Source organism: Genypterus blacodes, unplaced genomic scaffold (assembly GCF_046128005.1).
Source record: "Genypterus blacodes isolate CSIRO-AG114 ecotype Tasmania unplaced genomic scaffold, CSIRO-AGI_Gbla_v1 ptg000094l_1, whole genome shotgun sequence".
NCBI lineage: Eukaryota > Metazoa > Chordata > Actinopteri > Ophidiiformes > Ophidiidae > Genypterus > Genypterus blacodes.
Window position 1 is genome coordinate 2,083,769 of NW_027466898.1, and position 26,810 is coordinate 2,110,578.

Genomic DNA, 26,810 nt, shown 5'->3' on the forward strand with positions numbered 1-26,810 from the left:
ATTATGTCATGATGATCAGACGCAAAAAGGCAGGAGCTAATGGAGAATGATTGATTTTGTTTTTTTTTAGAGGTATCTGATTTGCATATGTCCACTGTGTAAGCCTACATGTCAGATTGTGGATAAAAGAAAAACAAAACTACAGAGGGAAATCACAGAAAAAGTAAAAAACTGCAAGAACTCCATAGCCTATATTGATGGATAAACCCTGACTCTTCTTTGATCTAATGTTATAGGTTTTCAGGGGAATGAGCTGAACTGATATAAACCCATTGTGTATAAGACAAAGGGAACCATTTTAATAAAAATTACAATGGCGGCTAGAGGCCCATTTACATGATTACACACTTAGTCTAATAAAAAAAAAATGCAGCCTTTTGGTTAAATGCTGGCATTTAGATGCCAGCATTTACATGACATGTTTCACCTACATTAAGTAGGTAGTGAAAAGTAAGAGCAGTGAGACTCATGCAGGGCCTCAGTCTCTGCTTGTGTTCTCTCTTCAAAGCTCAGCAGTAACCCAGTACATCTGAGTCCTCTATAAGACTTCATATAGGAGGGTGCCATAGGAAATGGAATCTGTGGCGTATAGAAGGGTTCTCTCTATAGGTGACACAGCAGGGAGGACTGGCCTACTTTTACCACCAGCTGCCTTACAGTGGGCCTCACTAACAGCTAACCGCCATAAACTCTGGTCCTGTACAATAAAACAAAGCAGCAGCCAGGCTGGAGCTTAACTCACACACACTCACAAGTGCACCACTTAAAAAACCAAACACACTCGTCCAAATATCATTTCTGTTACCAGAGATGTTTGCTTCTGTCATCCCTGACACTCATAATCCAGCATTTTAATAATAAAACATTTCAATATTAATTCCTCATTAGCTGTAACCACATTCTGTTTAACCCCCTAAATCCTGAACAATACTTAAAAGTAAGATATCAGGACTAGAGCCTGAATCATCTATTGGTCCACTAATATAATGGGTCAATTCCAACGGCAGGGAAAGACAGAAGTGCCACTGATCCAGCCCCGCACAACTCATCAAAATGTCATGGATTCATTGCAGATGTAGCTTGTTTCCCAAGCTTGCATGCTGATATAGTAGCTTGCCAGCCTATACATGTCGTTGTCACAAAACAGACCAATGGGATACAAAAGGACACTGTAGTATACCAAACCTGCACAAAGTTAGACACACTGTAAACAATTGAAAATACTGTTAGAAGAACTATTCTACTATCCTGCTACCAACTTTCTGGAGTACGTTTTTGCAATGCATGACCCGCATGACCTCATTTCACTACATGTCCCTTCCTGTGGTTTTGCTGAGAGTAAACCTTTTCCTCTAATAGGCAAGGGCCTGATCGTTGCTTAATGTGTTTTTCTTTTGTTTGAGTTCATTGTTTTGCTTATATTTGTTATGGAGAAGAGCGCCTAATACATATATAGATGTAATGTAAGATATGATAAGACTTTATTTATTCCAAGGATAATCGCTTAATTGCTGTATAAGCTTCAGTTTTTATTCATTTGTTTTTATTGGGAACAACTTTTTGTTTAATAACACTGAAATTATTTGAACATTTGTTGGATGTAACTTTCAAGAGCTTTGTTTTATTTTTTCTCAGTAATGCTGCAGATTTCACATATTTGCTTACAACTAGTTTTGTATTTGAGAATGTTTGCTATTGTTTTCAGAGGAAATTTCTCGGCCAATAATATCGGTTATCCAAGAATTTGAAAAACGATCTACGTGGGAAAAACATCATTTGCAGGTAACCATCAGTTTCATGAATATGGACTCTGAAGTAGAGACTCTGAAGTGAGGACTCTGAAGTAGAGATATATGCAGTAAATAAAAAATGAGCATCCAGGTCATACAGAGGACATGCAACTCTTGTATACATTCTTTATAATGTCACATTGATAAAGGTTTGGCCTACTGAAGAGGCATCATGATCAGGAAATTCTGGGTGAAATCAACAAATAATTAATTGGCATGAATTATTTAAACCTTTTTCTGCTATTATGATGAATCACCATGGGTTATACTGACTTAGCACTTTAATTGGGTACACTCTGGATTTAAAAAAACATCATTCCAACTTCCAAACACCCCCTTGTTGAGCCATGCCATTACATCATAGGTTACATGGTTATTACCTCGGTAATGATAATCCACCGGAAAAAACAGCTACATGTTCTACAGAAATCAAACGATTAAAGTTAAATCATCGATGGCATGTGACATAAGAATATAAATGTACACAATGTTGACAACAGGAGTGAGATGACTGTGAGTATTTTGTTAGATAACAGCATTAAATGCAAGGATACAGTCCACAATGCAACAACCTAAGCCTTTTTTCCAGCACGATCATAAATCTGTTATATCAACTTTACTACAGCTTATGTTCACCTCTGTCCCTTTGCAGCTGGAGTATGTGGTGCTCATGCATGTGTCTCACAACGCCACACAGACAGCCCATCATCACATTAGGTAAAGATCTGTTAACAGCTGGCGTTTCCTGAGAGGAAACTTCATGAGTTTTAAGGGAAAAGTTCTAAACATTTGCACTCATAGAAATAAATTGTAAAGCACCATAACAAGACTTGGATGAAATGATATCTCAGTTACACTATGGTTCTACTGTGACTGCCAAAGACTTCATACAGTACCGTACTATGGAGTAGAGTCACATCAAAGAGGGACAAGTGAGAAGGAGAATGGAGTGATCTTATCCGTCCAGATGTCCTCACATCGAACAAATGAACCATTGAGAGGCAGAAGGGGTTCTGAGGGTTTTGTTTACAGTGTGGTGGGATTTATATGAGTCTTTGTGTGTGTGTGTGTGTGTGTGTGTGTGTGTGTGTGTGTGTGTGTGTGTGTGTTTAGTTTGAAAAATACCAATAGACTGCCCTAATTGGCTGAAGATGCTTGCTATAGACGGGCACTGATGTGATTGGTTGCTATGTGTTGCACCACCTGATATATGCAAAAAACACAAACTCACAATTATTCAACCTTTCTTTGACCATTCAGATAACATTCAGATGTACTATACCATATACCAAAGGCATAACATGCAATTCATATAATGATGCAAAATTTGATTCGACTGGATTCTGAAATCTAGATTTTGATTTTAAATTTTGTATTTATTCACCATGACATCTACTTATTGATTTCATAGATATTCAGAATTGCTCTGTATACCATGAAATGTCTAGTTGAGTGAACCCTGATGTCTTGCACACCTCATCATTCTATGGTATCGCACATATACACAAACATGGCCCTCTGTAGTAAATGGATAAAAACAGTCCCTTGTGCAAAGGTGCCAAGCTTTCATCTCTCGTCATCATACACACAAAGCACAGAGCAAATATATAGACAATCTGCATGGAGCTGAAGAAAGCTAAGCTGGGAAAAATACAGGTGGGCAGCCTGGCTCTGTGAATGGTGCAGGTGGAGAAAGACACACACACACACACACACACACACACACACACACACACAATCATTTCTGTCTCACACCGATACATAAAATTAAAATTGTAATATGGGGACAGCCTAGAAAATCTCAGCTGTGCAAACGGATAATGTGTTAATGACGTTATATCTCTCACCCGCATGCATACACACATCCAAGCTCGGTGAGTGTACAGTCAGGACAAAAGAGCCATGGGAATAGGAAAACGATTAGCCCATGAGAATACCGTCTATCACCCATGAGATTTTAAGTACCAAGGAAAACAATATGCACACACACACAAACATACACCACATACGCACGTCACACTGAGAAAGAACATAAAAAATTTGAGGTAAAGCCGGTATGCTTAGCAATATGTCACACCAATATTGATTGAATTTTGTTCTCATCAACAAACGGTCTTTAGTAACTTTTGTTCATCACTGATGCAGGTGTAGTAGAGCCGCATTATCTCAATGGCTCCAGGTGTAAATCTATAAATCCTGCCAGTAAATCTGCTTCACCACAGCAGCTGCAAACACACAGAAGTCAAGCTTTCCACACAGTTTTAGTATTCCGTGATGTGCAGGGGCTTTTACCTTGTTTTACAACCTTTAAACAAATGAGACATCGGGAAAACACTGAACATTTATATTCCGAGTCGTCCCTGGCATAGAATCTCTTCATTATAAAGTAATCAGGACTGATTTCATCTCATATATTTTCATCTCTGCTGAAATCGTAATGTGGTTTCTGATTAAATAAATTCATAAAAACTGAGATAATATTCAAATCTGTTTTGGCAGGTTTGTTCTCCTCCTTCTTTCCCACTGCTTCTGCCAACAGACTACAGCAGGTTTGAACTTTAGACCCCGTTTTCTAGGCTAAAGATCAAAACGAACGGATCGCCCGGCTGCTGGCAGATGACCAACGTCTGGACTGTTAAGAGAAACTTTCACACCTGTTCCATTTATTCTGATATTTGGTCTACATATTATTTTACTGTTTACTGCAGCGCTTCAGGAAGGAAAGGATGGAAAAGCAGGGATACAGAAATAAAGAAATTAAACAATAAAGCAGAAGTGTGACAGTAAGTTCGATAAATTAAGTGATGAAAGAAAAAGTGGAGAGATATAGAGATGAGAATATTGTGATAAGGTCTAAGGCAGGGGTGGGGAACCTCGTTGTTTGATCCGCCCTGCGAGACACTCGTTCAACGACATCGTATAAATAATTATACTGTGATTATAACCCCCCCTGATTGGTTTACAACCAAAGCATAGCAAGTGCAGGAGATTATAACTGGATGTAACATTTGGAGACATTCAACATGGTAACCATTCAATACAACGCTTTAGTAGTCACTTTAAATCCTAGAGCATGCATTCATTTAACAGCAGGTAAATCCAACAGTAGTCCACGTTAGGTCCTTTTAAAAGCAGGTCTTCATCGCAAAAGGTCATTCTGGGCTTTGCGAAACCCGTAGTTCTGACAGCAACATTCAACATCACAGCAAAATCTGTGGCTTAGTGAGACATAAATCACAAAATATACACAGACCACCGAACATCATACTTGAAGCACATCTACAAGTGTTTCATTTCCACTCTTTATCAGTGCTTAGTGAGCGCAGAGGGACAGATAGTATACACAGTCAAGTACCCTGGGCAAGAATCCAACACACCAGAGTTCATGTGATACAGTACCCTAGGCAAGAAATCTGACAGGCCTACTGTTTATATCCTTTTTGCGTAACATTTACTTATTCTTTATTATGCTTTTTCCAATATTCCCAAATATAATCAATATAGGTCTTTGCCTTAATTAATGAAAACAACAGCTTGACTCACTTGGAAAAATGTGTGGTGTGGTTGTAAATAGAGCAAACATCAATACGGGTGATGGACACTGACTGATTGATTGGACATCAGGTCATCCAAAGTCAAACCCACAATGCAGCCATACCAGTACAGCTGAACCACAAACAGACATGGCAACAACAAAGCCAGTGCAAACTTCAGTCATAATACTTCTGCTTTAAATACAAGCCTGCATCCACCTCATGCCTCTTGATTACAGCCATACATGTTGAGATCTGTAAGCTTGAATGGTGCGGTTATGATAAACATCAAAGCAGGTGTGGCTAAATTAGGAAAGGCTCGTCAGGAATGTTCATGTTCGTCAGGAAAATGGATTCAATACAGTAATTTCGGAGTAAATACAGTCATTCTAGACACGCCTTGCAAGTCGCTCCAAAATGGCAGGATCCTTCACACAGACTTATTGTTGCAGTGTGTCTGGTGTGACTGCAGTGACTGACTTGCTTGCCATAATTCTACTAACACAATGATTACCACTACCATTAGAATATGCAACAAATATGCAATATATTTTGTGTGTGGATGTGTGTGTGTGTGTGTGTGTGTGTGTGTGTGCAGTCTCCCAAAAACAGAGACTGTTCCAATAAGATCCCACCACTTGGTGCTCTTCAGCTAATACTGCTGGTCAAGAAACAAACAGATACAAGCAACTAATGCTAAAAGAAAATTGAGAGCAGCTGGAGACTTAATGACCGAAAGATGTGTTTGCATATGACCGGCAATAACAAATATGTTATTTGTTATGGGGATATTCATTTCAAATGAGCGGTCGTTGGTTGTTAGTAGCTCTGCATATCTGATAACAGGGATGTAATGTAAGGACAGCCAGAACTATTTATTAGTTCAGATCTCTTTTCAACCGCCATGCAATGGTTGGTTGGTGAAGGAGGGGGAGGTTGTTAGTGTCCAGATCTGAGGGCTTACTCTTAATATGTTTATAGGAAAGAAAACCTGATACAACCCTTGGCCGGAAATGTCCACAGCATACCAACAGTAGAACACAATGGTGGCAAATATGCAACCAGTGATAGATCTCCCACACACCTACCTTAAATGAAATATACAGTACTCATTAGCTACAAGATAGAGTTTTGTATGTTTTCATTTATTTTTGGCGGAATAGTAGAGTCCTCCATTCCCCACTCTTTAAAAAAGTAAAATGAAGCAAGAGAGAGGCGGGTGGTGGCAGTTTCATTCAGGCAGTAGAAGCTGTCTGAGTATTCACCCAATGAAGTTGTCAGGACAGAGTCTGTGTGTGGTCTGTGAGTGTGTGAGTGTGTGTGTGAATGTGTGTGCTACGCCAGCTTGCAGTGACCAACTAACAGGCATTGGTCTTGGCAGAAAGAGCAAAGAATGTCTGTATGTGTGTTTAACATGAAGCACAATTAAACATTGTAACACCATCCATCTACAGATAATAAAGTAAAGATAAAGAAGACATAGGGAGAAGATATATCGAGGCCAAGACAAAGTAAAATGTTTTGTTTCATTGTGGGGATCTATCAACCTCTGTTTTGGTTAATATAGACTCTGGTATGAATTTGTTTTGTTCAGTATGACTCACCAAAATTCATACCAATTTATTTGCAAGAAACAAATCATAACAAGTATTTTTAAGTTAATCAAATTAATATGCTGTCATATCCTGTCTGACCCTGACCTGTTGGCCATAAACAGTTTTACTATCACTTACCAAGACAAATAATATCATTGCATTATCACTGTCACCGAAGAGATTATCTTCATCTTTACTGTCACTGACAGATTAACAGTGTTTCAAGAATAAATCAGCAGGACTATTCCTCTATATATAATGTAATACAGCAATGAAACAACAGTGGCATTGTGCAAAAAAAAACACCACTCAACAGTGATTGAGCTGCAACCTTTAGCTGCCTTTTGCTTCAACCCTCAACGGAAAAAAGAGACTTGTCAGCAGTAAAAAACAAAAACAATATCCAATACAGAGAAAATAACATGACACACAATCCAACTCAACCATACTCGCAGCTACTACTGACCTTTAAATACTATGACAGAGATTCCACCATTTTCCTCCCAGTAGCCAAACAGACTCTCAATAATCCTGTCCAGACAAAATACCCCAGTCCACAGGCATAAATCCCACTTTGCGTTCTTCCTCTGCCTTCCCTCTCCCAGTTAACTCTCTAGCTGCTTCAGTGATTAAGATATTCTCTGATATTTCCAACTCCCCTCTCCATGCCTCTTCCTTCATACCGTGACTTTGCCCCCCCCCACTTTTCCCACTGTGCAAATACCTACCACTAATTTTCCTTCCCTCTCTCTTCCACCAGAAGCTTGCAGTGTTTTCTGAAACAGAAATCTATGGACAATGTAGCCATGTCAATGCTGACAAGGGGATAGGGGGGTAAAGGGCCAGCAAGGTGAAGCCTAATGGTTAATGGTTAACCTCATAATTGGGGTCAGCAGGACAAACTCCACAAATACAGCACAGGCCATTACTGACATGAAAGAGTTTAAGGAAGAGGGATAGAAAAGAAGAGAGGCAGACTGTGAGGTGAATACAGATGGGTAAACAGCAAAGACGCAATAAACTAAAGGAGGTGCAAGGTGCAGGGATAAAAGAGAAGAGAGGAGTGAAGAGAGGAATATGAAGAAAGTGAGGGAAGAATGAACAAACTTTCTGGATCAAAACATGATCTCCAAAATGTCCTATAATTGTATGATCATTGATACGTCAAATGCTTATCTTCTATAAAAACAAATACATATAGAAAAAGAAAATTGAATGCTAACATCGATCTAGGTAAACAGTTGGCACACTTAAAATTGCACAATTACCACATCACCAGTAAATGTACTACAGCTCTGTTTGATGTGGCAACGCAAAACATAAAGATTCAGATTGGTTATGCCTCCAAACTCAGTTCATTTAGAGGGAATGTAAAACTGTAAACTGCAGACATCAAAAGCTTGTTTCATATGCAAATGAGAGTAGTAGTAGTATTTGTAGTAGTAGTAGTAGAATTTTTCAATTAAGTTAAAACTCAGCCCGTTCCTGAGACCAAGAGCAAATGCAAGATTACAGTTATATCAGTAATAACAGCAGGTTATGTTTCAGTTATGACATTGTGTTGCTTGGACCAACATTATTTAGGCAGTTGATAAATAATCATGAAGACCAAAACAAAAACAAGGCTCTCCATCGTGGATAATTATAAAATAATACTTTTAAAATAATCATATTCTTCTGTATGTTATGAGTCTGTTACTCTTCTTCAACAAAACAAGCCAGTTGAATTCAAGCTAAGAGACGGTAACTTCAATCCGACTTTTGCTGCCTTACAATGTAAATACCTTGTTGAGCCATGCCAAAGCTAATCTTCTTATGAGCAATAACCCAATACAACCCTTGACCTGAAATGGCCGCAGGATGCCCACATGAAAAGAACACAATGTTAGCAGACATCCAACCACTGACAAAATGGATCGCGCCCAAAGCTATCTTACCAGCCATATGACCTGCATTATATGGTGGATGACAGATCTGGTGACCACTTCATTTCAGTTCAATCGGCATTATAAGCCGACATAGCCAGCCACATGACACTGGAATGCGGGAAGGGCAGTGAACTTTGATCAGTAAAAATGTCCTAAGCGTGTGGGGGAATGTGGAAGTTCATTTCAAGATTAGCTTCTTCAAATTAAGTTACAGATGGAAGGTCACAGAGACAACAGGAAGCAGGCGATTTTTAAAAATTATCAATAAAGTTCAGCTGCAGAATAGCAGTGACTGCATGAAATGAAGTTAGTGAATAAAGCAAGCTTTTTACATCCTGCTACATTATGATCAGAAGACAACATGAGCCACAATCCATGACTTCCACAATCTAGTAGCTCTCAGGGAGTTAATAATAATTATATATTCACATACCGAATGTGCCTGTTGCCTGTGGACTAAAGGCAACAACAACATGCTGGGGCCATAATGAGAGAAAAGACTATTGGCTAAGGTTTACGATGACATCATGTTCACAATTCAGCCAAAAATCTAACATGTCAATGTTACCTGTTGATAACAGAGCTCAGGGAAATCACTATGGGCCGTTGTGCCAGTGTTCTGTCCAACTGGTAAATGTTTCACTTCAAAATTGGGCAAAATGCTCGTCAATGGAAACTATTGACATGGCTAAAAAAGTATTACTGTGCCTTTACATGACCATGGGAAAAAACACTATACAGTCTGGTACATCTGCGGTATATCTAACTCCCTTATCTTGAAGAATATCATTATTTATTAACAAAATAATTGAGGAATTGTTATGATGATTGTATAAAAGTGACTGTATAGTTTAATATCAGATGTGATCTTTTTCCAGATATGGGCCACTTGCATATGTAGCACATACATACATAAAGACTAAAAAAGGGAATAAATTAACCTAAATTTAAATAAATCTGAATTGAGCATTAACGCCTATAATGTGAATGAAGACAAAGCATGTTTATACCTTTGCTTTTGGGGTAGGAATGAAGTCATCAGGATTCTTAAACTATTAGTCCATGAACTTACAGTAACCATTTCCATGCACGGATAGATAATTGTGGTGTTTTGAAATGAAACCCGATTGCACTTTGCTCTTTGCTTTGAGTTTGCCAGGCTTTTAAATAGACAGCAGAGTTCTTGTGATTTCGTCACCTTGCTGCAGTGAAAAAGATCAAAAGCTATTAAATATGGGTATGCTCCTTCCCTTTGCCAAAAACTCTGTGTTCACGTGAGAAAATGCAACAGGCCAAAAATAACATATTAGCTTGTTGAAATATAAGGTGATTAATGTGGCAGACACAAGTCTGAGGTAAAGGCCGTCACTCTACAGACAGAACAACATCCATTTTAACATCCAAGACAAACCCGTCAGAAAATAGTTTCCTTTCAGTAATGTGAAACGATTATTGGACAATTGCTCCATTAGCTGAGGTTCATGAGGCATAGTTACAATATTTTCAAATTCTACCCTACAGCTCCTCTTGGATGGATGCAGAGCACACATGACATTAAAACAAGAGGCCCATTTAGTAGTTCCCTGCTTTAACTTTCCATTAGTTTCCATTTAAAAACAACGTGGAAGTAGGTGCATTTGAGTGAGACACTGAAATTACAATATGCAATATTTTCTCTGAACAGTGTTATGTTCAACGTTTGCACTGTATATCTTATCCCCACCATCATTCAGCAGTTTCATTATTCAGGCTTACTTGTTTCTACTTGTTTCTACAACCCATAGACAAATTGCACATTACAGAGAGATGTCACAAATGGGACAACCAGTACATCCAACACTAAGCATCAATGTTAAATCACACACTAACACAGTGATGATGTGTTACCCTGGTTTAAGAAAAGATCTGCAACCCATCTCTAGGAATGAAAACAATAAGCTCCCTAGTGAGTTACTCTAAGTTTTTAGATAACACTTCTCACAGTGTGCTGACTTGAGTTGGCCACGCTGATTTTAGAGGGAAACTCAACCCTATTCTGTCCGACTTTGAAAGGTTATTGTGCTTTGCGCTGGGAGGAAATTTTATAGGAACAGTGTGTAATGTCCAAAAGTACAGGATAAGCTCACCTGGTATGCAACTCTAGTTGCCTCCATCCTCTCTAAAGGAATAAAGGTGAAATCCTTTGTGCTTTATTTTCATGTGCATGAGGGAGGGAGAGGGAGTGTGTATTCACAAAGCGTGAATACACACAGCAACATGAAAGACACAGGCACTGTGGCAAGAAAAACGAAGTGAACATTTGGACGATCTTAGATTATGCATGAAGAAATGAAAAAAAGAAATGAATGAAGAAAAGAAATGTGATAGTTATCCACTGTTGAACCAAAATTCCAATTCCAATTCCTCTAATCTGTCTAACAAAGATTGTCTCAAAAATAGTTATCCAATCGCAACCGTCATTTTTGTTGAATGTTTTAATTAGAGTGGACACATGAACTGAGATTCAAGCAGCTTCTCAATTTCATCTAAACGGCCTTTCTGAACCGCAGTTTCTCTGACTTAAGTCAAAATGGCACTGGCAAAATGAGACACAAACACCTTGTTGAAATAATAAAGATTTTTAGTAAATATTGTTTATTTACATACATACAATACAAACATGTAATAATGTGTGAACAATGCTCAATTAGGCGTACAATAAAAATGTAATGTGTAATTGCTTCTTTTATCATATCCTTTTCTTACATTATCCTTAATTTTTTCCTTCACTTTTTTATTGTGATACACAAATAAACGCTCTGCTGACTTTCAGAGATCTCCCTCGACAGAGCTGCAAATCAACCTGAAGCGGATGCTGCTCACCCTCTGTGGACTCTTCCTAGAGCACATTGTCAAGACCACCCTGAGGCTAGACATCCTTCTGGTCTTAGAGGCAACAAAAAACTTCATCCTGATGGAGCTGACAGAGCTGTGGGAGGAACATCTGGAAGAGGCCCACGAAAGGAAGAGGACCAAATATGAAGAACTGTCGTAAGAAAGGCTGGAATGCAAAGGTGTGTGCCCATTGAGGTTGGCTGTAGATTAGTTTCGCAATCACTCTAAAAAGCCTGAAGTGCACTTGGCATCATCGGAAAGAGGAGAAGAGCCATCAAGAACATCACAGAGGCAGCAGAAAAGGTCTCGAGATGGCTTTAGATCAGGAGAGGAGATCCATAGGGAGTAGGCAATGTCCCCTGAACATAATGAGTACAGGTTACATCACTGATGATGTGTTCAGGAGCATCCGAGAGATGTATTCTACCAATCAAGGATTCACATAATCGCCACTCAAAGACGAGCCATGTGTCTTATGTATGTTTTGGCTTACACAGCCAATACATGCCTTCTGCCGATTCCAGTAACAGAGCATTCTTGGGTAGACTTGCCTGTCACACTGGGCACACGGTGATGGCCCTGTGTGCAGCTGCCAGCAGCATTGTTAAGCAGGTAATAATAGTTAGAATGCCAACATTGGGCTAAGTATCACTTTGTCCTCCATGGGGAGTAGTGTGTATGGGACTCCTCCCATCTTGTCTAGACTGCCAAGTATGCAGGTGTAAATCAATACAGGGGGCCCCGGACATGGACACACACTAATACACCAACCCAACATTCAAGTTTCAACTTTATTGGAATTTTAAGTGTATTTAACTGCATGTTCTCAGCATAGTTAACAGATAAAGAGATCAGTTCTAATGGAAAATAAACATATAAAACGAGATGCTTATTATGACGGAAATGATTAAGGGTCAAGGCAAGAGTTGGTACTTAAAAACAGACATTCCACAATTTAACGTAGCTGTTAAAACCAAGGGGCTTTTGAAGAAAGAGGGTCAACACCCAAAATTCGAAGGGTCTGAGTTTGTTAACTTTTCTGTTACTCAAAAGAGGTGCAAACAAATTTCAATTGCATGTGATTTGATCGTGAATTGCATGTAATATGACAATAAAAAGTATCTTAAATCTTAAAAGTTCAGTTCAAGCTGTAGCACAAGATGAAGCCATTTTTGCCAGCATTAAGCACATTATAGTTTAACTTAATGCCTGCAATGATGACACCTGAATGTGGATACCTGGCCATTAACATACCAGCCCTTTGAGGAGTGCCGATTTACTAACTGGAAAAACCTCTTACCTTAAACCAAAGTAGGTTAATGGAGGGAGACACAGAAGAGGTATTCATTCTGTATCTATATAAAGGTATCAAGATCTCTCTCGCTGATAAAATGGCATGTCAGCTGACTGCGATAATGTGCCAGAGAGCCAATGCAAATCCGTTGAAAAGGTTAATCCTGACACCTCCTGCTTTGCTGGCAAGATTGTTAGTAGGTGTGAAGAAGTAACTCTGCATTCCCCAATAGAGTTCCCTACGTCAATGTTTATAAGACAAGCTCTGAAGCAATAAAGACAGATGCAGGGAGGCGACACACCCAGTTTCACAAGTGGCAATGTACTGTAATGCCGGAATGGTTGAAATTGGGTTTTTTTTTCCCCCATTATTGATGTCTTGACATGACAATTGTATTGTCCTTTGTAGCCTTAAACTACTTGTGATTGCAGGTTAAACTTATTTTATGCAGTTTCTGAGAGAGTTGGGTTAAAAATGGGTTAGGTTAGAAAAATAAGGGGCAATCGAAGAAGTATTTACTACGGGAAAAGTAGAACCTTTATACTTCCAACAAAAGAGTTTCAATGTGAACTTTCATGTGCTGATCCCAGATAGGCTCACTAGCATGTTTACTGTAAAAACCCAGAGCCAAATGTTTTATTGACCTCTAGATCTGGAGCTAACAAGTATGCACAGAAATATTAAACACAGGTTCATATAATATAAGCTGTTTGAGATGTTAGTTTATGTTCCTCTGCATGTGTGCTTGAGAATGTGTGTTCCTGCATGTGTATGGTATGTGATGATTGAGCATTCCAGCACTCTATCAGCTGATTTGCCAATACTTTACTTAAAGGGTGTATCCATGTTGTGGGTGTGTGTTGATGATCCCAGGTTGATGAGTAATTCCACTTATGTTAATGTAAGGTAGCAAGAGAAAGTTATTGAACCCTCCGGGTCTAGACACAGTCCAAAGGAACAATGAATTCAAAATTGGAAAATTAATATTGACATTATACCATATAGGTGAGGAACTACTGCATCCCATGTATCTAATGACATGCATTGTAAAATTGTAGAAAATGTGTGCGTGTGCATTGTATATATTGTATACGATACTGATATACTGTGTACTAGGGGAAGGGCTTGAGCTTAACAATGGCTTCCACTGTAAAAGTTCTTCGCCTAACCTTATACGAGTTGTGGCGGGAAAGCAGTAGTAACAGAGCAACAGCCAAGCCAGAGATTAGCCACTGAGATAAAAGAGGAAACTCACGGGCAGCTTAACAGAGTGTGAATAGCCTCTTGAAAGAGCTCCTTCAGACCCAAACACAGACATAAGCTTCCATTCAAATCCCCATTATCCAATTCAATTCCATTCCATCTGTCACTTGATTCACTTCAATACAGTCTGTCTCTAATGTAATATTATTCTTCTATCAATTGTTTTCTTTTCGGTCTCGGTGACATTATGTTGCTGAAAGGCATGTGAAATTTCTTGAAAATAGCCTTTAAAAGGGTGACATTAGGCACCACAACCTGTCAATCAAATTGTGGCAGTGCACTTTGAATATTCGCTACTTCCGTAATATCCCCCCTTTTGTCTATTTTTGTCTGCTGAAAGTGAAGATGGGCCAAATAAAGTTGAAAGGTGATACAAAAGCAGAAGCAAAGCCTTAAGCCTATTAGGGTTATGGGTGGGGTGACCAGAACAGGAGGTGTGAATTTGGGAACCTTGCATAGAAAAAGAAAAGAAGTCTGCCCTCCTCTTCTCACATTTTAGTGTTTTAATTGATCCAGAACATCTTCTAAATGGGTATAGCATCTAATAGGTAGACCTTGAATCAGCCTCAGCCTGGACACCACCAACAGTGCAGATCAAGACTGGACAAACCTGAGGGAAATCATAATGCAATGCAATGAAATAAGGATGAACATCTCAAGACACTGAACTGTGTTTCTTAGGCTTACGACCAGGAATTTAATAATACATTTTTGTTTATCTAAAGAGGAACGATAGGGTTACATTGGGACAAGTTCGCAGAAATGATTCAACTTTAACCACAGTCTGCCCCATTACAAAATTATCCTAAATGTGAAAACAAAAAAAGAGACTTTTCCACCCACTACCTGGCATCCATTTATGAGAGAAAATAACAGGGCTTAGTGGAAAACAACAGAGTCTGACAGAGAAAATGACTCATCTCTCGCTCCATCCCTCCATCTCTCTCTTGCGCCCTTACTCATTTCTAGTTACCAGCTCCAGCACATCCTGTACATAAAAACAGTTCTGAAGCTGAATGAGAACACACACAAACACACCCCCGACACTGTGCCAACACGCTTACTGCATGTTCCAGGAATTGATGGTGAGACAGACAGAAAGTGAATTCAAGAAATATACAACTAGCTTTGATATAATACACATGTAGTTCAATGGCAGGCATCGTTTTGGACATCTTCCTTTAAAACATCATAAAAGAAAAATGTGAGTAATAATAATAAGTAATAATAATAAAAGGGGGAACAGCATACTTTAATTTATTTATATTATAATGCGGAGTCCATACTATTCATGATTATTGAAAATATTCAGTGCATCTTTTTCAGCAGCTTAGTTTGCATCTACCACACACTGATGTATTCTGACATTTATAGATGGTGTAAAACTACATGCAGAGCTCGTCTGAGATACGCTTTATTTTCTTCGCTCTGCCTCGTAAATGCCTCTAGGATAGACCTGAGTCTGGTAGTGGAGTCGAACCACATGTTGGATAGCCAAAATGATATGTGCAGAGAATGTTGTGGATTACTATAAAACTCAAAACATGTCAATGGTGCACCACTAAGGACGTACAGCAGAGAGGCTGAAGCCCAGGCTATCTCATACTGGAAGGCACAGATACCTCGCATGATCATGCTTGAGCTCTACCTCTAACGCTATAATCCAGTGAAATTCAGAGGATTCATAGTTCTTTTTGTTGGATTCTGTTGCTGGAGCTGGAGCAGAGGGAGTGTCAGTGTGAGTTCCAATGACAGCCTTGAAGCTTTCTTTAATCAGAACCTGAAAGAAACGACATGTACGACGGCTCGGCTTACTACTGTGACTACGATTACTGAAGGATATCACCATATCAAAGATTGTTAAAAGTGTATCATTCTACACCGATAACTGCGCCGACTGCCAAAGCGAGGTGGCCATAAGGTTTGCGTTAAGTACCCGACGTGCAATGCATACTGGTACATGTAGTGCTGAGCAAGAATAGAAGTATAATGCAGGAACAAAAATACATTATGAATGGCAGCCAAGTGGTCATGGTATCAATGAACTCCACAGACTAGAAAACACATTGGACATTTACCTATCAGCAACAAAAATATGTATCTGAACTGTAAATGTGTGTTAAAGCTGATATTCTTTATGAGGTGAACTCGTTTTACTCATGAGATATAGCTAAATTAACATGTTTTTGTTAAATTAAACTTACAATAGTTACATTTCCAACAGAACTTGAAGGCAGCATATGGGCTCCTCAATACCACCCAGAATTAAATGAAGAGAAGATTGGATAGATTGGTAGGTGCGGTGCATAGAAGTGTGCAAAGACTCTTGAGGGGTACTTGTTTGTCAAAGTACACCACTTTGATAAAAGGAATCCCTGCTGATTGTGAACAGCAGGGCGAAGCAGCATGTACAAGTGTGTGTGTGATTACAAGTGTATGTATGTGTGAGAGGCCCTGCAGAGAAAACTGCTCAGCAACATGACTCCAGCCTTGGCCGAGTGTGATAACGCCTCCTTTGTCCTCGTCAGCACCCCTTCCTCTTTCCCAACGCACATGCAGTTTTCTGAAAGTTTGTATCCCTGTTTTGAAGTGATTGAACAGGATTGTTTTCATTAAACTGAGACACAGTTGAGCTGTACAAAAGAGTAGGGATCGTTCCTTACTCTGTTTTCTCTGTCGGGATTTGCTTCAAGGCTTATACAAAATCTTGGAGTCAGGCTTTTCAATTACTAGACCATTTCATCATATTTTCTATGACCAGGGCAAAAGCAGCAGGATAGGAGAAAGCAAGAAACAGGAAATCATAAGTAGAAATGAATGGGTTGGGTGCCAGAATGGAAAATCACATCGCTGAATAATTCTGGTATCCTTCAACGTGGATAATAGCAAACACGTACAGCTGGAATCATGGAGAAAATGACTTTTACACTAAAGTCAAAGCCTTTCTGTACTTCTCATTACACTCAGGCTTGGCCCAGAGATGAAATATGATGGATAATGTTTAATATGGTAATTATTTGGATTGATGGTTACATTTTCATAACTCTTATCATGCACCTCTTAATACTTGCCTTTTAGTGCCTCTTTGTGATTATTTTATTTTAAAACACTTCCATGAACACTCTAAAGGATCACTACAGGATTACTTGTATTACTATTTTATTGAAATATTTCATATTTAGGGACACAAACAGGATGTGCATTCTGAAACGTCCTTGTCACAATCGCTTCTATGTATGCAAAAACCTTTTCTGTCTATTTCAGCCGTTCAGATTTGTTCATATGAGCAAGTCTACTGAATCGCTCAAATGAAAAGTACCTTCCCAGAAAAGTAGGAAAGAGATCTTTTCAGAGTTTGTCTGGAAGTTGTCCTTACAATCACAAAAAAAAAGTCTAAATTTCACATTTTTGCTGCAAGACGACCAATAATCCCAAAGTACAAACAGCCAGAAAGAACATACTGTATGTCTGTCAAACACTGCAAATATTTCTAAACAGGGGGTTTGACTCACCACACATGAAAGCACAATGTGATTACATGTGACAGTTTCAGCTATGTGGTGACCAGCAGAACTGTAAACAAGTGTGATTAGGAAGGGATTAGGCAACGCAGTGTGTGTGTGTGTCTGTGTGTCTGTGTGCGTGCGTGTCGTCATGTAGCTGTGCTTTCATGTGCATGTGCCTGCATTAATGGTATTATTTGTGTGTGTTTGTATGTACCAAACAAGCTGAAGTTTATGGATTTCCCAGCCAGGCACTAGGTCCTCACCGGATCACTACATACCCACAAAATTGCAGAATACAAGCACCAACCAACCAGCATCGTATGACAAGCAGAGAAAGAGAGAGAGAGGGAAAGAGAGAGAACATAGTGCAAATTACCTCTGTTTAGTCTTGGGGCAGTTGTTGTTTGTTGTTCCTTTTTTCCTTTCTGGGTAAAGTAGCACACATCCTCGGAAAACAAAACTTCTCTCTCTTGGAATCTGTGGTTTTCTGTATAAACACATTCACACACAGAACAATATTCATTACACAAAGGATGTACATCGTGTATGTCTTTGGTCGACAACACTCTTACATAGCTGACTGAAATCATCTGTGCTGAATAAATCAGTCTAAGAGCTGAGAAGTTATAAATTACAAATTACAAAACATTCTTCGGAAGGCCGTGTCCATCTGTATGTATCTGTACTCTTCAGAGTCTTGATGGTGCTTCAAAAAGTGAAACCCTCAATTAAAAGAAAATGTAAAAAATAAAAGTTACATGGTATTCATGGAATGGCAGCATTATGTAACTGATGCTGTGTCTTTGAGCTCAAGGCGGCAAGAAAGAAAAGAACTGGATGGCAGAGCAAGGTTTGGGTTCTTCAAAGGTTTTCATTTCCTGGTTAAGGTAAATTAAAATACCTCACCTCCCTACTGCCACTGGCTACCAGCCAGCAGCGGGGCAGATAGGCCTCTCTGCTTGGCTGATGCCTGGGGCCAGACTAAGGGCCTCTACTTTATCCTGCCTGCCTAGTGCTGCATTTCAACCTAACAAAAAGTGGGAACTTTGTGGCATATCACATTTTAAAAAGGAAGATTGTGATAATGCAGCTTCAATGTGCCAAATATTTATTGATTTGCTTCCATCATTATAGCATACAAAGACATTTGACAATTATTATTATATTATATTTATACACACACTATTTCCTAATCAATGCACCCAAAGAAACTTCATCTCCATTGTCCCACTTCACAAGTACATTTTGGTTTGACACGTTCACTTGCAACAAGCCAATAACACTTAAATATTCAAAAATAATAAGTGTTATTGGCTTTCATTCAGCCGCACACTTCCCATCTCCTTTTCCATAAAAATATTGTAATACAACGTACGTGGAATTTACAAACAGTGAGTCAAGACATATCTATGTATGAAAAACCCAATTTGGGAAGAAGGCATTTTACCACATCCCCCCTTTGCTGCAAAATCTCTACAGGCTCCCTGAAAAATTCTACTCATCGCCTACAAAGGCCTCCACAACCTGGCTTCCTCTTACCTCACTGATCTCCTTCACCGGCAAACTCCCTGTTGCACCATCCAATCTGGTAGCAAAAATTCACACTAGTGAAAATCGCTTTAGGTGTGAAAAGCATATTTGTTCACGCTCGCGTCTTCACAGTGTGACTCCTCACGCCTCACGACAATGCCTCAAAATGCATAATTCCCTTACTATATGCGCAGGCAACAGTCAGGTACAGACCGGCACTGGGGCCTCATTTATATAACATTTCTTAGAATCCAGACTAAAACATTGTGTAAACTGAGAAATGTTTTTCTTACGTGCGTAGACAAAGGAAAAGTCAATGTGTGAACTGACAACTGTACGCAATTTGCCTTTTACAAATCTAACGGTCATGAAAAGGTTCATACATGCCCAAAACTCTCATTCGGCCCACTACACTTCCACATTTAGCTATAAATGGTCAATGCATATTTAAGTAAGTAAGTAAGTAATTTTTGCACTGCAGTTGTTCATCAGAATGGCAACGTCTGAAGACAAGACCAAAACTTTACAGTCACAAAAAAATGTTGTGTTTTGTCAGCCGTAGCAGCTGGGCAGTGGGAAAATACATTTTTCGTAAAGTTGAGTGAAGTAAGAATTGAGTTGAATGGAAGTGTGTTGCTGCCGCTGTAACTGAGTATTATCAAAGAGAATTGTCTATTGTTCTGTTGGCTCTTTAAAATACACAGCATAACTTCTTTTAGGATGTGTGTACATGTGGGGGATCAGGATGATGGTGCCGATCTCTTTAGACTCAGGAGAATTTGTGTCTGGTCTCATAACATGGCAACTTTCAGCAGCTCTGTTGGTTCACACTGCAGGCGTCTCTGCACCGATTATCTGCGCTCTGAGGGTTTGGAAGTGGAGTGAGGAGTGCATGAGGGGAGCAGCTGTCCCTACTAGTTTTAACTGCGCCAGTCTACTCTATTGGCATCAATAAAAACAGTAAATCAGAGATTTAAATGTTGTGAGTTCTCCAAAATGTACCTCACTGCAGATTCAGTATCGGCGGAATCAGAACAATTTGCTTCTCTGATATGAAATGATTTGAGCCACAGGAAATTAACATTTGAACCATAAATGGATCAACTATGGAGAGGAGTTGTTTAGGAGCAAGATACTTTTTTCTTCAAAATGTGTACACGTGTCAGAGTTGCCGTACCCATGCACACAGTCTCACACAAATTGTCTTTATACATGCAAATGTTTGCATAGAGTGGCATACATACACACACAAACAAACAGTTGCATTCCACGCCACTGCAGCTGTGAGTGCAATTAGTTTTTTCACCAAAGAAGCATTCAAAATAGTGAGTAAAGAGAACAACTGCCCGACACGCTCATTCACCATTGTTGTGTGACAACCAAAGTGAGTGACGTGACTATGTGATGTCAATACAGATCTCATATCTACCAGTTCACTCAGTGTGTGTCTTCTGGTTCCAACACGTTTAGTACCAACATTGAGTGACTAATAAATCTGAAACGTTCGAGTTGGGCATTCTGGCATATAGGACGAGAGGACTTTTGTTGATATGAGGCGAGCACCGATTTTGTCTACCACTTGTCACGAAACAGTTTTTTTCCAGTGCTGTTCAGGCTTGGTTGAGTCCCAGTGAAATTTTTGGGGGTTGTATTTGTTTGGATGGGAAAAAACTGGACCGGGTCATAAATGAACACAAATTCCTTGAGTTCAGCATAAAAAACATTTTTGGGATGGACTTACGTACAACATTGAATTGAGAATGAATGAGTTGGGTTCGGACCAAAATGTCCGGCCCGATTCAAGCTCTAATTAGTGACAGAGGCAAAAATGGTGATAGAGGAGAGCGATCTGGAGGAAAGCCAACAAGTGAAACAGTGGATAGTGTGACTAAGAGAGAGTACTGTGAAACAGCTGTGTCAGTTTTAAGAATAAATACCGATCACATCACACATAAACACACACCAAAGGCAGTCAAACAGAAGTTATGAAGATACAAAGAGTTTCCAGTTTATTAGGAACCCCTCTACAGTGTAATGTTATCCAATACAACAGCTCTGCATTATGTGCAAAGCTTATAATGTTCAGTTTGGTTGACAGTGCCGGCGTTGATTCAAATCTGCAGTAATTTAATAAGGCACAATACATGATGAGTGACACACACACATACATGCATACAGAACAGCACAGCTTTTCCCAGCATTCAGGTCCAAGCATGTGAAGTCGTGCTTACACACACACAGCACCAACACGGAAATGTTTCATGCTTACAAACATACATGCTTACTTTTGATCATTGTTTTTAGATCCAACATGTGTAACATACCAACACGAAATAACATACAAACTGTGATCACTCAACACATGCCAAATGAAACGCACAGAATGCAACCATGGATGTGGTGGATGGTTAAGGGCGAGTGCTGTAAGAGTCAGTGATCTCTCTGGTAAATAGGACATGTTGCACTGCTCAAGTCTAATTTTGGAATAGCAGTGAATGAGTTGAAATAACTGGTGTCTAAACCCCAGAGAGTAGCCAAGAGCCAAACACGTCTCTGAAGTAGAGCTCTGGCCTGTTGTTAATATTGGTATAGGGAAGGATTACCATTTTACATAAGCTCACTCGGTTCTAACTTGACACAAATATCCATTAACATGCTGCAAATAAAGAGTTTTCACACGCCTTTTTGCCTTAAGGCCTGAAACAAAAACCAGTAAAACTCTGATGATTGATTTAACATGTGCTGGGTCTGTGGTTTGGCATGCGGGCCCACTGGCTACAGGTTAAGATGTCTGTCCCGGGCTACAAGAGAATTAGTGGCTAAAAGGGTAAACAGCTAGAACAGCTCATACGCAACTGAAAGTAATGAGTCGTTAAGACCGATCACAATATATTTCCTTTCAGAGTGGCAGAATTCTGAAGGCCACCAGTGACGCACAGCAGCAGCACAGCAGCAAGTCTGTCTTGTTCTTGTTAAGTGCTTAGCCTAAGCATAGGTCAGTGGCTTTCAGTTGTTAAGATGAGCCTGGAGCCTGACAGGTATTTTTAACTTTTTCTTAATAAGACCTGCCATTGTGTCTTCGCTTTGTAGAATTGTAGACAGAATATCTACTCAAACAATCAATGCAAAGATAAAGCGATCCATAGTTAACATGGGCTCACAGTGTATGATGAAGACTGAGATAAAAAGCTTTGCTGGCAGATCGCACAAAGTGTTCCAAATTAACTGGTCCTCTGGGTCCTCAAATGGCATTGAGTGGCCAACTTGGGATGATGATGCTGAGAGCATGAAGACAGAGCAGACAGAGATGCACGGTGTACAATCATACCATTTGAAAATCAAGCCCTTCAGTCAACATACGAACACCGCATGAACATGAACACCGCAAGTTGTGTTGACAGGACTAACTCAGCTGCAGCTTAGCTAAATTAAGCTACAGAATGTCAAATCAAACCCAATCACAGCACTTGGGGGATGGACGCAATGCATATCATTCCATATATTCTATGAAAGGAACCATCAACTGAAACAGTCTGGTAGTTTTTACTTTTTTACATAATTTTTCCAGAACATGGAGCAGCATATGGGTGTTTGCTGAAATGCACAGATAATACATGTGGTCATTCTTTTGCTGCAAACTCAGAGTCACATACTACAAGCCAGGCCAGCGTGGTACAAGGATACATCTGTCTGGAGTCCAGCTATTGCAGCTTACTGACCACCCCAAGCCAAGGGGAGGTCGTCATGACAAACAAATTAGAGAAACAGGTGGTTAGACCTCTTGAAAATATTTCGTACGGCCCACGCACATACAGTAGGTATCTCTAGGATAATGGTGATGGTCAAAATCCAAGATGGGTATGGAGAACGAAGGGACAGAGGAGGAGATGTCAAGAGAAAGAAAGGGGGTAATGTTGTATACAAAATAGCTACAGAGAAGGGGGGCAGAGGAAAATGCTATAAAAACGATAAGGGAGAAAAGAGGAGAGCAGATTATAACATGCAGACGAACATACACAGAACAAGTCAATGACTCCAATAAAGCAGAGTGTATGCAGACAAGGGGTCTATGATGAAATTGTTATTGAATAACCATTAATGAGAATTTAAGAAAACATTGTACCGATGAATTAAAAAAGTTATAAATACTCATTTTCCACCCCGTCTGTGTCCCCGCCATGGTTTTCCAGCACACGCACAGGGCCCAGAGATGGGGGAGGGTTGCTGTGAGTGTGTTAGGTCTCACAAACTTGGCACTTTGGCAGCTCACTGTGATTGGCTATGATGGCGGTGATCTTTGATAGTATATGTCAATCAAACTGAAGCGCATTCTCCCACGTGTGCAAGTTTGCACGGTTTTCTGTCGAACGCATTGTTCTACTGCTTATACGAGCATGTTTTATGATCAGTTGAATTCCTAACATGGATTTTGCCACATGGGATTTATTCTTTGGACTATCTGCTTTGAAACATGGCCCCGCATCATTCTGTGACTCCACTGAGCTAAATCAGTCTTTTAAAACTGGGTTATACAAGAGACTGCACTTAGCTATTTGCACTAGCTTGTAGAGATCATTAACTAATCTCTTTTGTAAAAATGACAATAAAAGAGCGACTGATAGAGTACTTGTTCACTTCTATCTACTTGGAGACGCTTTGAGAGCCCAATATTACAGCTTCCTTCTAGACCCTGAATACTGAAATAGTAGTATTTTAAATATTCTATCCCAGAATATTTGTTCCAAAGGGAAAGGGAAAATATTGTGTTTGTGTCTACTTTTGCCTTTGGATAAGTAATCTGCTGAAACTTTATACCTCTATAATAGGGAATAATTGTGACAGTTGTCCCTTGGCAGTGTTGACCATAAATTGATGATTGATTTGATTGATCAGATGTTGTGATTATCAATTTAGGAAATTGTTTGAAGTGCAGAAAATGGCTACGTTTACACTTCCAGGTTCAATTCTGATTTATTGTTCACATGTGGCGCCAATCATCTCTGCAGAGCGATAGAGTAACCAGGGGGGGAAAAACGCAAGGAATCTGATATTTCCAGATCAGATTTAGACCACATTCATATGTGGGGGAAAGAAAGAAAAAATCTGATACGATTTTGATAACTCCCAATGTGACTCTCCTGTAACACAGATATGTTCTTTCAGCTCATTGTGATTCGCACATCAACATGCAATAGTCACTAACAAACACTAACCCTGTTCTGGATTCATCTGAAGTACAAACCAGTATGCAACACAATGGCACCTGTGATTGCATAGTAAAAGTGTGTGTTTTAATTGTTTCTATAAGACTTTATAAAGGACCCTGACACAAATGGCAAGACACAACCCACACTGAAATAGTTCTTACTGACAATGGTAATATGGCACTAACACAACGTTTAGAAAAGCACAGCCATGAGAGAAACAGTGCATAAGAATGTCAGAGAGCTCGAACGTAATAGGTCTAAGCAAAAACATGCTTCGTCCTGTCCTGCTGACTCTGGCCTGCTGTTCTGCATTTACAGTGGATCCATGGGCATTAGCAGCTGTGTGTGTGTGTGTGTGTGTGTGTGTGTGTGTGTGTGTGTGTGTGTGTGTGTGTGTGTGTGTGTGTGTGTGTGTGTGTGTGTCTTTCTGTGTACGTGTCAGAAAGATGGTGGTGGAAAAGAAAAGAGGTAAAAAGTGAGTGAGGCATGAAATATTCATGACAATGGCAATGAATGATATTGAGTGAACTGAAGTGAGAGAGCTGGACAGACAAAGGGAGACGGAAGCTGTGTCCCCGTGCCTAGTGAGCTGACCACATAGATAAAATTTTAGGTCATCATATGCGAAGGCTGCCCTTGTTCTTCGACACGTTAAATGCGCTGTCTACTAAGATATTTTATGACTTTATAGTTGAGACTGACATGTGCGCCAATGTTTGTTTTGTATACAAGTTATATCTACTGGTCTGCATATTTTTTAATAATTTTCATTCATAAATTTCGTAAATACTTCCATATAAATGGTACAATTTGTAAGTTTGTTGTATAAATGCTCATCCTGGGCTAGATAGTTAACTGTTAACAGCAACATGGAAATAGAATGATTTCATTTAAATTGGCAGGGTTCAAATCTACTAGCGTCGTTATTGGTACGTATTTGTAAGGAAGTGGCTAGCTAACTATTCGGTTGTTTTCACCAATCTTCTCAGGGACCAGACCTGCGCTGGAAGGCTTCATTAGTACTTGCAATCATTAGTTCTGCCTTGTGTGCTTGGAAATAAATCAACATCTATTCAATATTTCTATTCATAATAATTGTTTGTTCTCCCATTTTGTGATTCATCTTGCTAGTTCCCTAAAGATAAACATGAAATAGGCATTACTCGAGGTATGTTTTGATAGTTATAATGAATGAATGTATGCACGGTAATGAACATTTGTCATCATTTATTATCCATCCATACACACCAAAGCCTACTTGCACATACGATGTTGAAGGACTGAATAGTTTTTCTTCCATTATTGAATAGCTAAGCCCCATGTTTTTAAGATCCAAAATATATATATTCAGTGTTTAAATTACCAAACAAATTATCTTAATTATATATTAAAAGTTATTCAGGTCTTTAACTGCTGTGTAAAAACAAAGAGGTTTGTCAAAGAGCAGTGGGCAGGGATGGTCGATGATGTAATCACTATCTAACTAGTGTGTCCCGATAAGCTGCCTCACTATGTAGGCAGCTCACTAGGTGATGGGACAAAGCCAGAGAGCCATAAAGCGAGCGAGTGCATGGAGTGGGGTGATCGGTCGAGCACGACAATTCGGATGACTGAGCAAATGTCACAAAAACAGGAAGAGGTGGGTGGAGCCTTCTGTGGGGGGCTTGTTGGGTAACAACCAATCGCCCTCAGTGGGCTTGTCTCTCTCTGTGTCTCTCTCTGCGTCTCTCTCTGTGCTGCAGCAGCATCAGGAGAGGCGGGAGGAAAGAAAGGAAGAGGGAGGAGGTAAAAAGGTTAAGGAATGTAAATAGTTAAATGACAGCCCCTTACACTGGGCCTCAATAGAGACAGAAACAGTGAGTAATAAGGAGAAAGAGGCTGAATCTCATTTGCAAGTGTTTTATCTTCCCTCTTCAGCTCATGGCCATGTTAACGCCCCCCTTTTGAGTGATTGTTTCAATATTTCATGCAGTTTATTTCAACTTTCACTACCCTAGATGGTATTTCCACTGATGACATCTCCCGAGGAGAGATACAGCCCAGTTCTTCATTTGATTTCCTACCATTTTTTCATATTTGATACCCCATATTATGACCCAACAGTCAATTGATGACATTATATAATTTCCATCTTTAGGTGTCCCCAGGTCTTTCTCTACCATACAGCCTAGACACAGCGCCTAAGTGTGTTTGCCCACCACCCATGCCAAAATAAAGACAAAGCAAAACACAACACAAAGCTCATTCACAGATGCGCCACCTGTGTCTACGAAGAATAGACTGATGCCTT

The 26,810-nt window shown here is 39.6% G+C and overlaps 1 protein-coding gene across 3 annotated transcripts in view; it reads right to left on the minus strand.

Annotated features, from left to right (window-relative positions):
* LOC143007852 (vitamin D3 receptor A) overlaps positions 1-26,810 on the minus strand; it is a 60,681-nt gene that overhangs the window by 27,397 nt on the left and 6,474 nt on the right. For 2 of the 3 annotated variants that reach the window (XM_076159335.1, XM_076159336.1), the window contains one exon: positions 18,160-18,270. Coding sequence is in view for 1 of the 3 variants with exons in the window: in XM_076159334.1 (XP_076015449.1) it covers positions 8,856-8,862 (7 nt within the window). In the remaining 2 variants the exon portion in view is untranslated. Of the gene's footprint in view, positions 1-8,855; positions 8,906-18,159; positions 18,271-26,810 lie in introns of those variants that run through there. The other variant, XM_076159334.1, reaches the window with a different exon arrangement.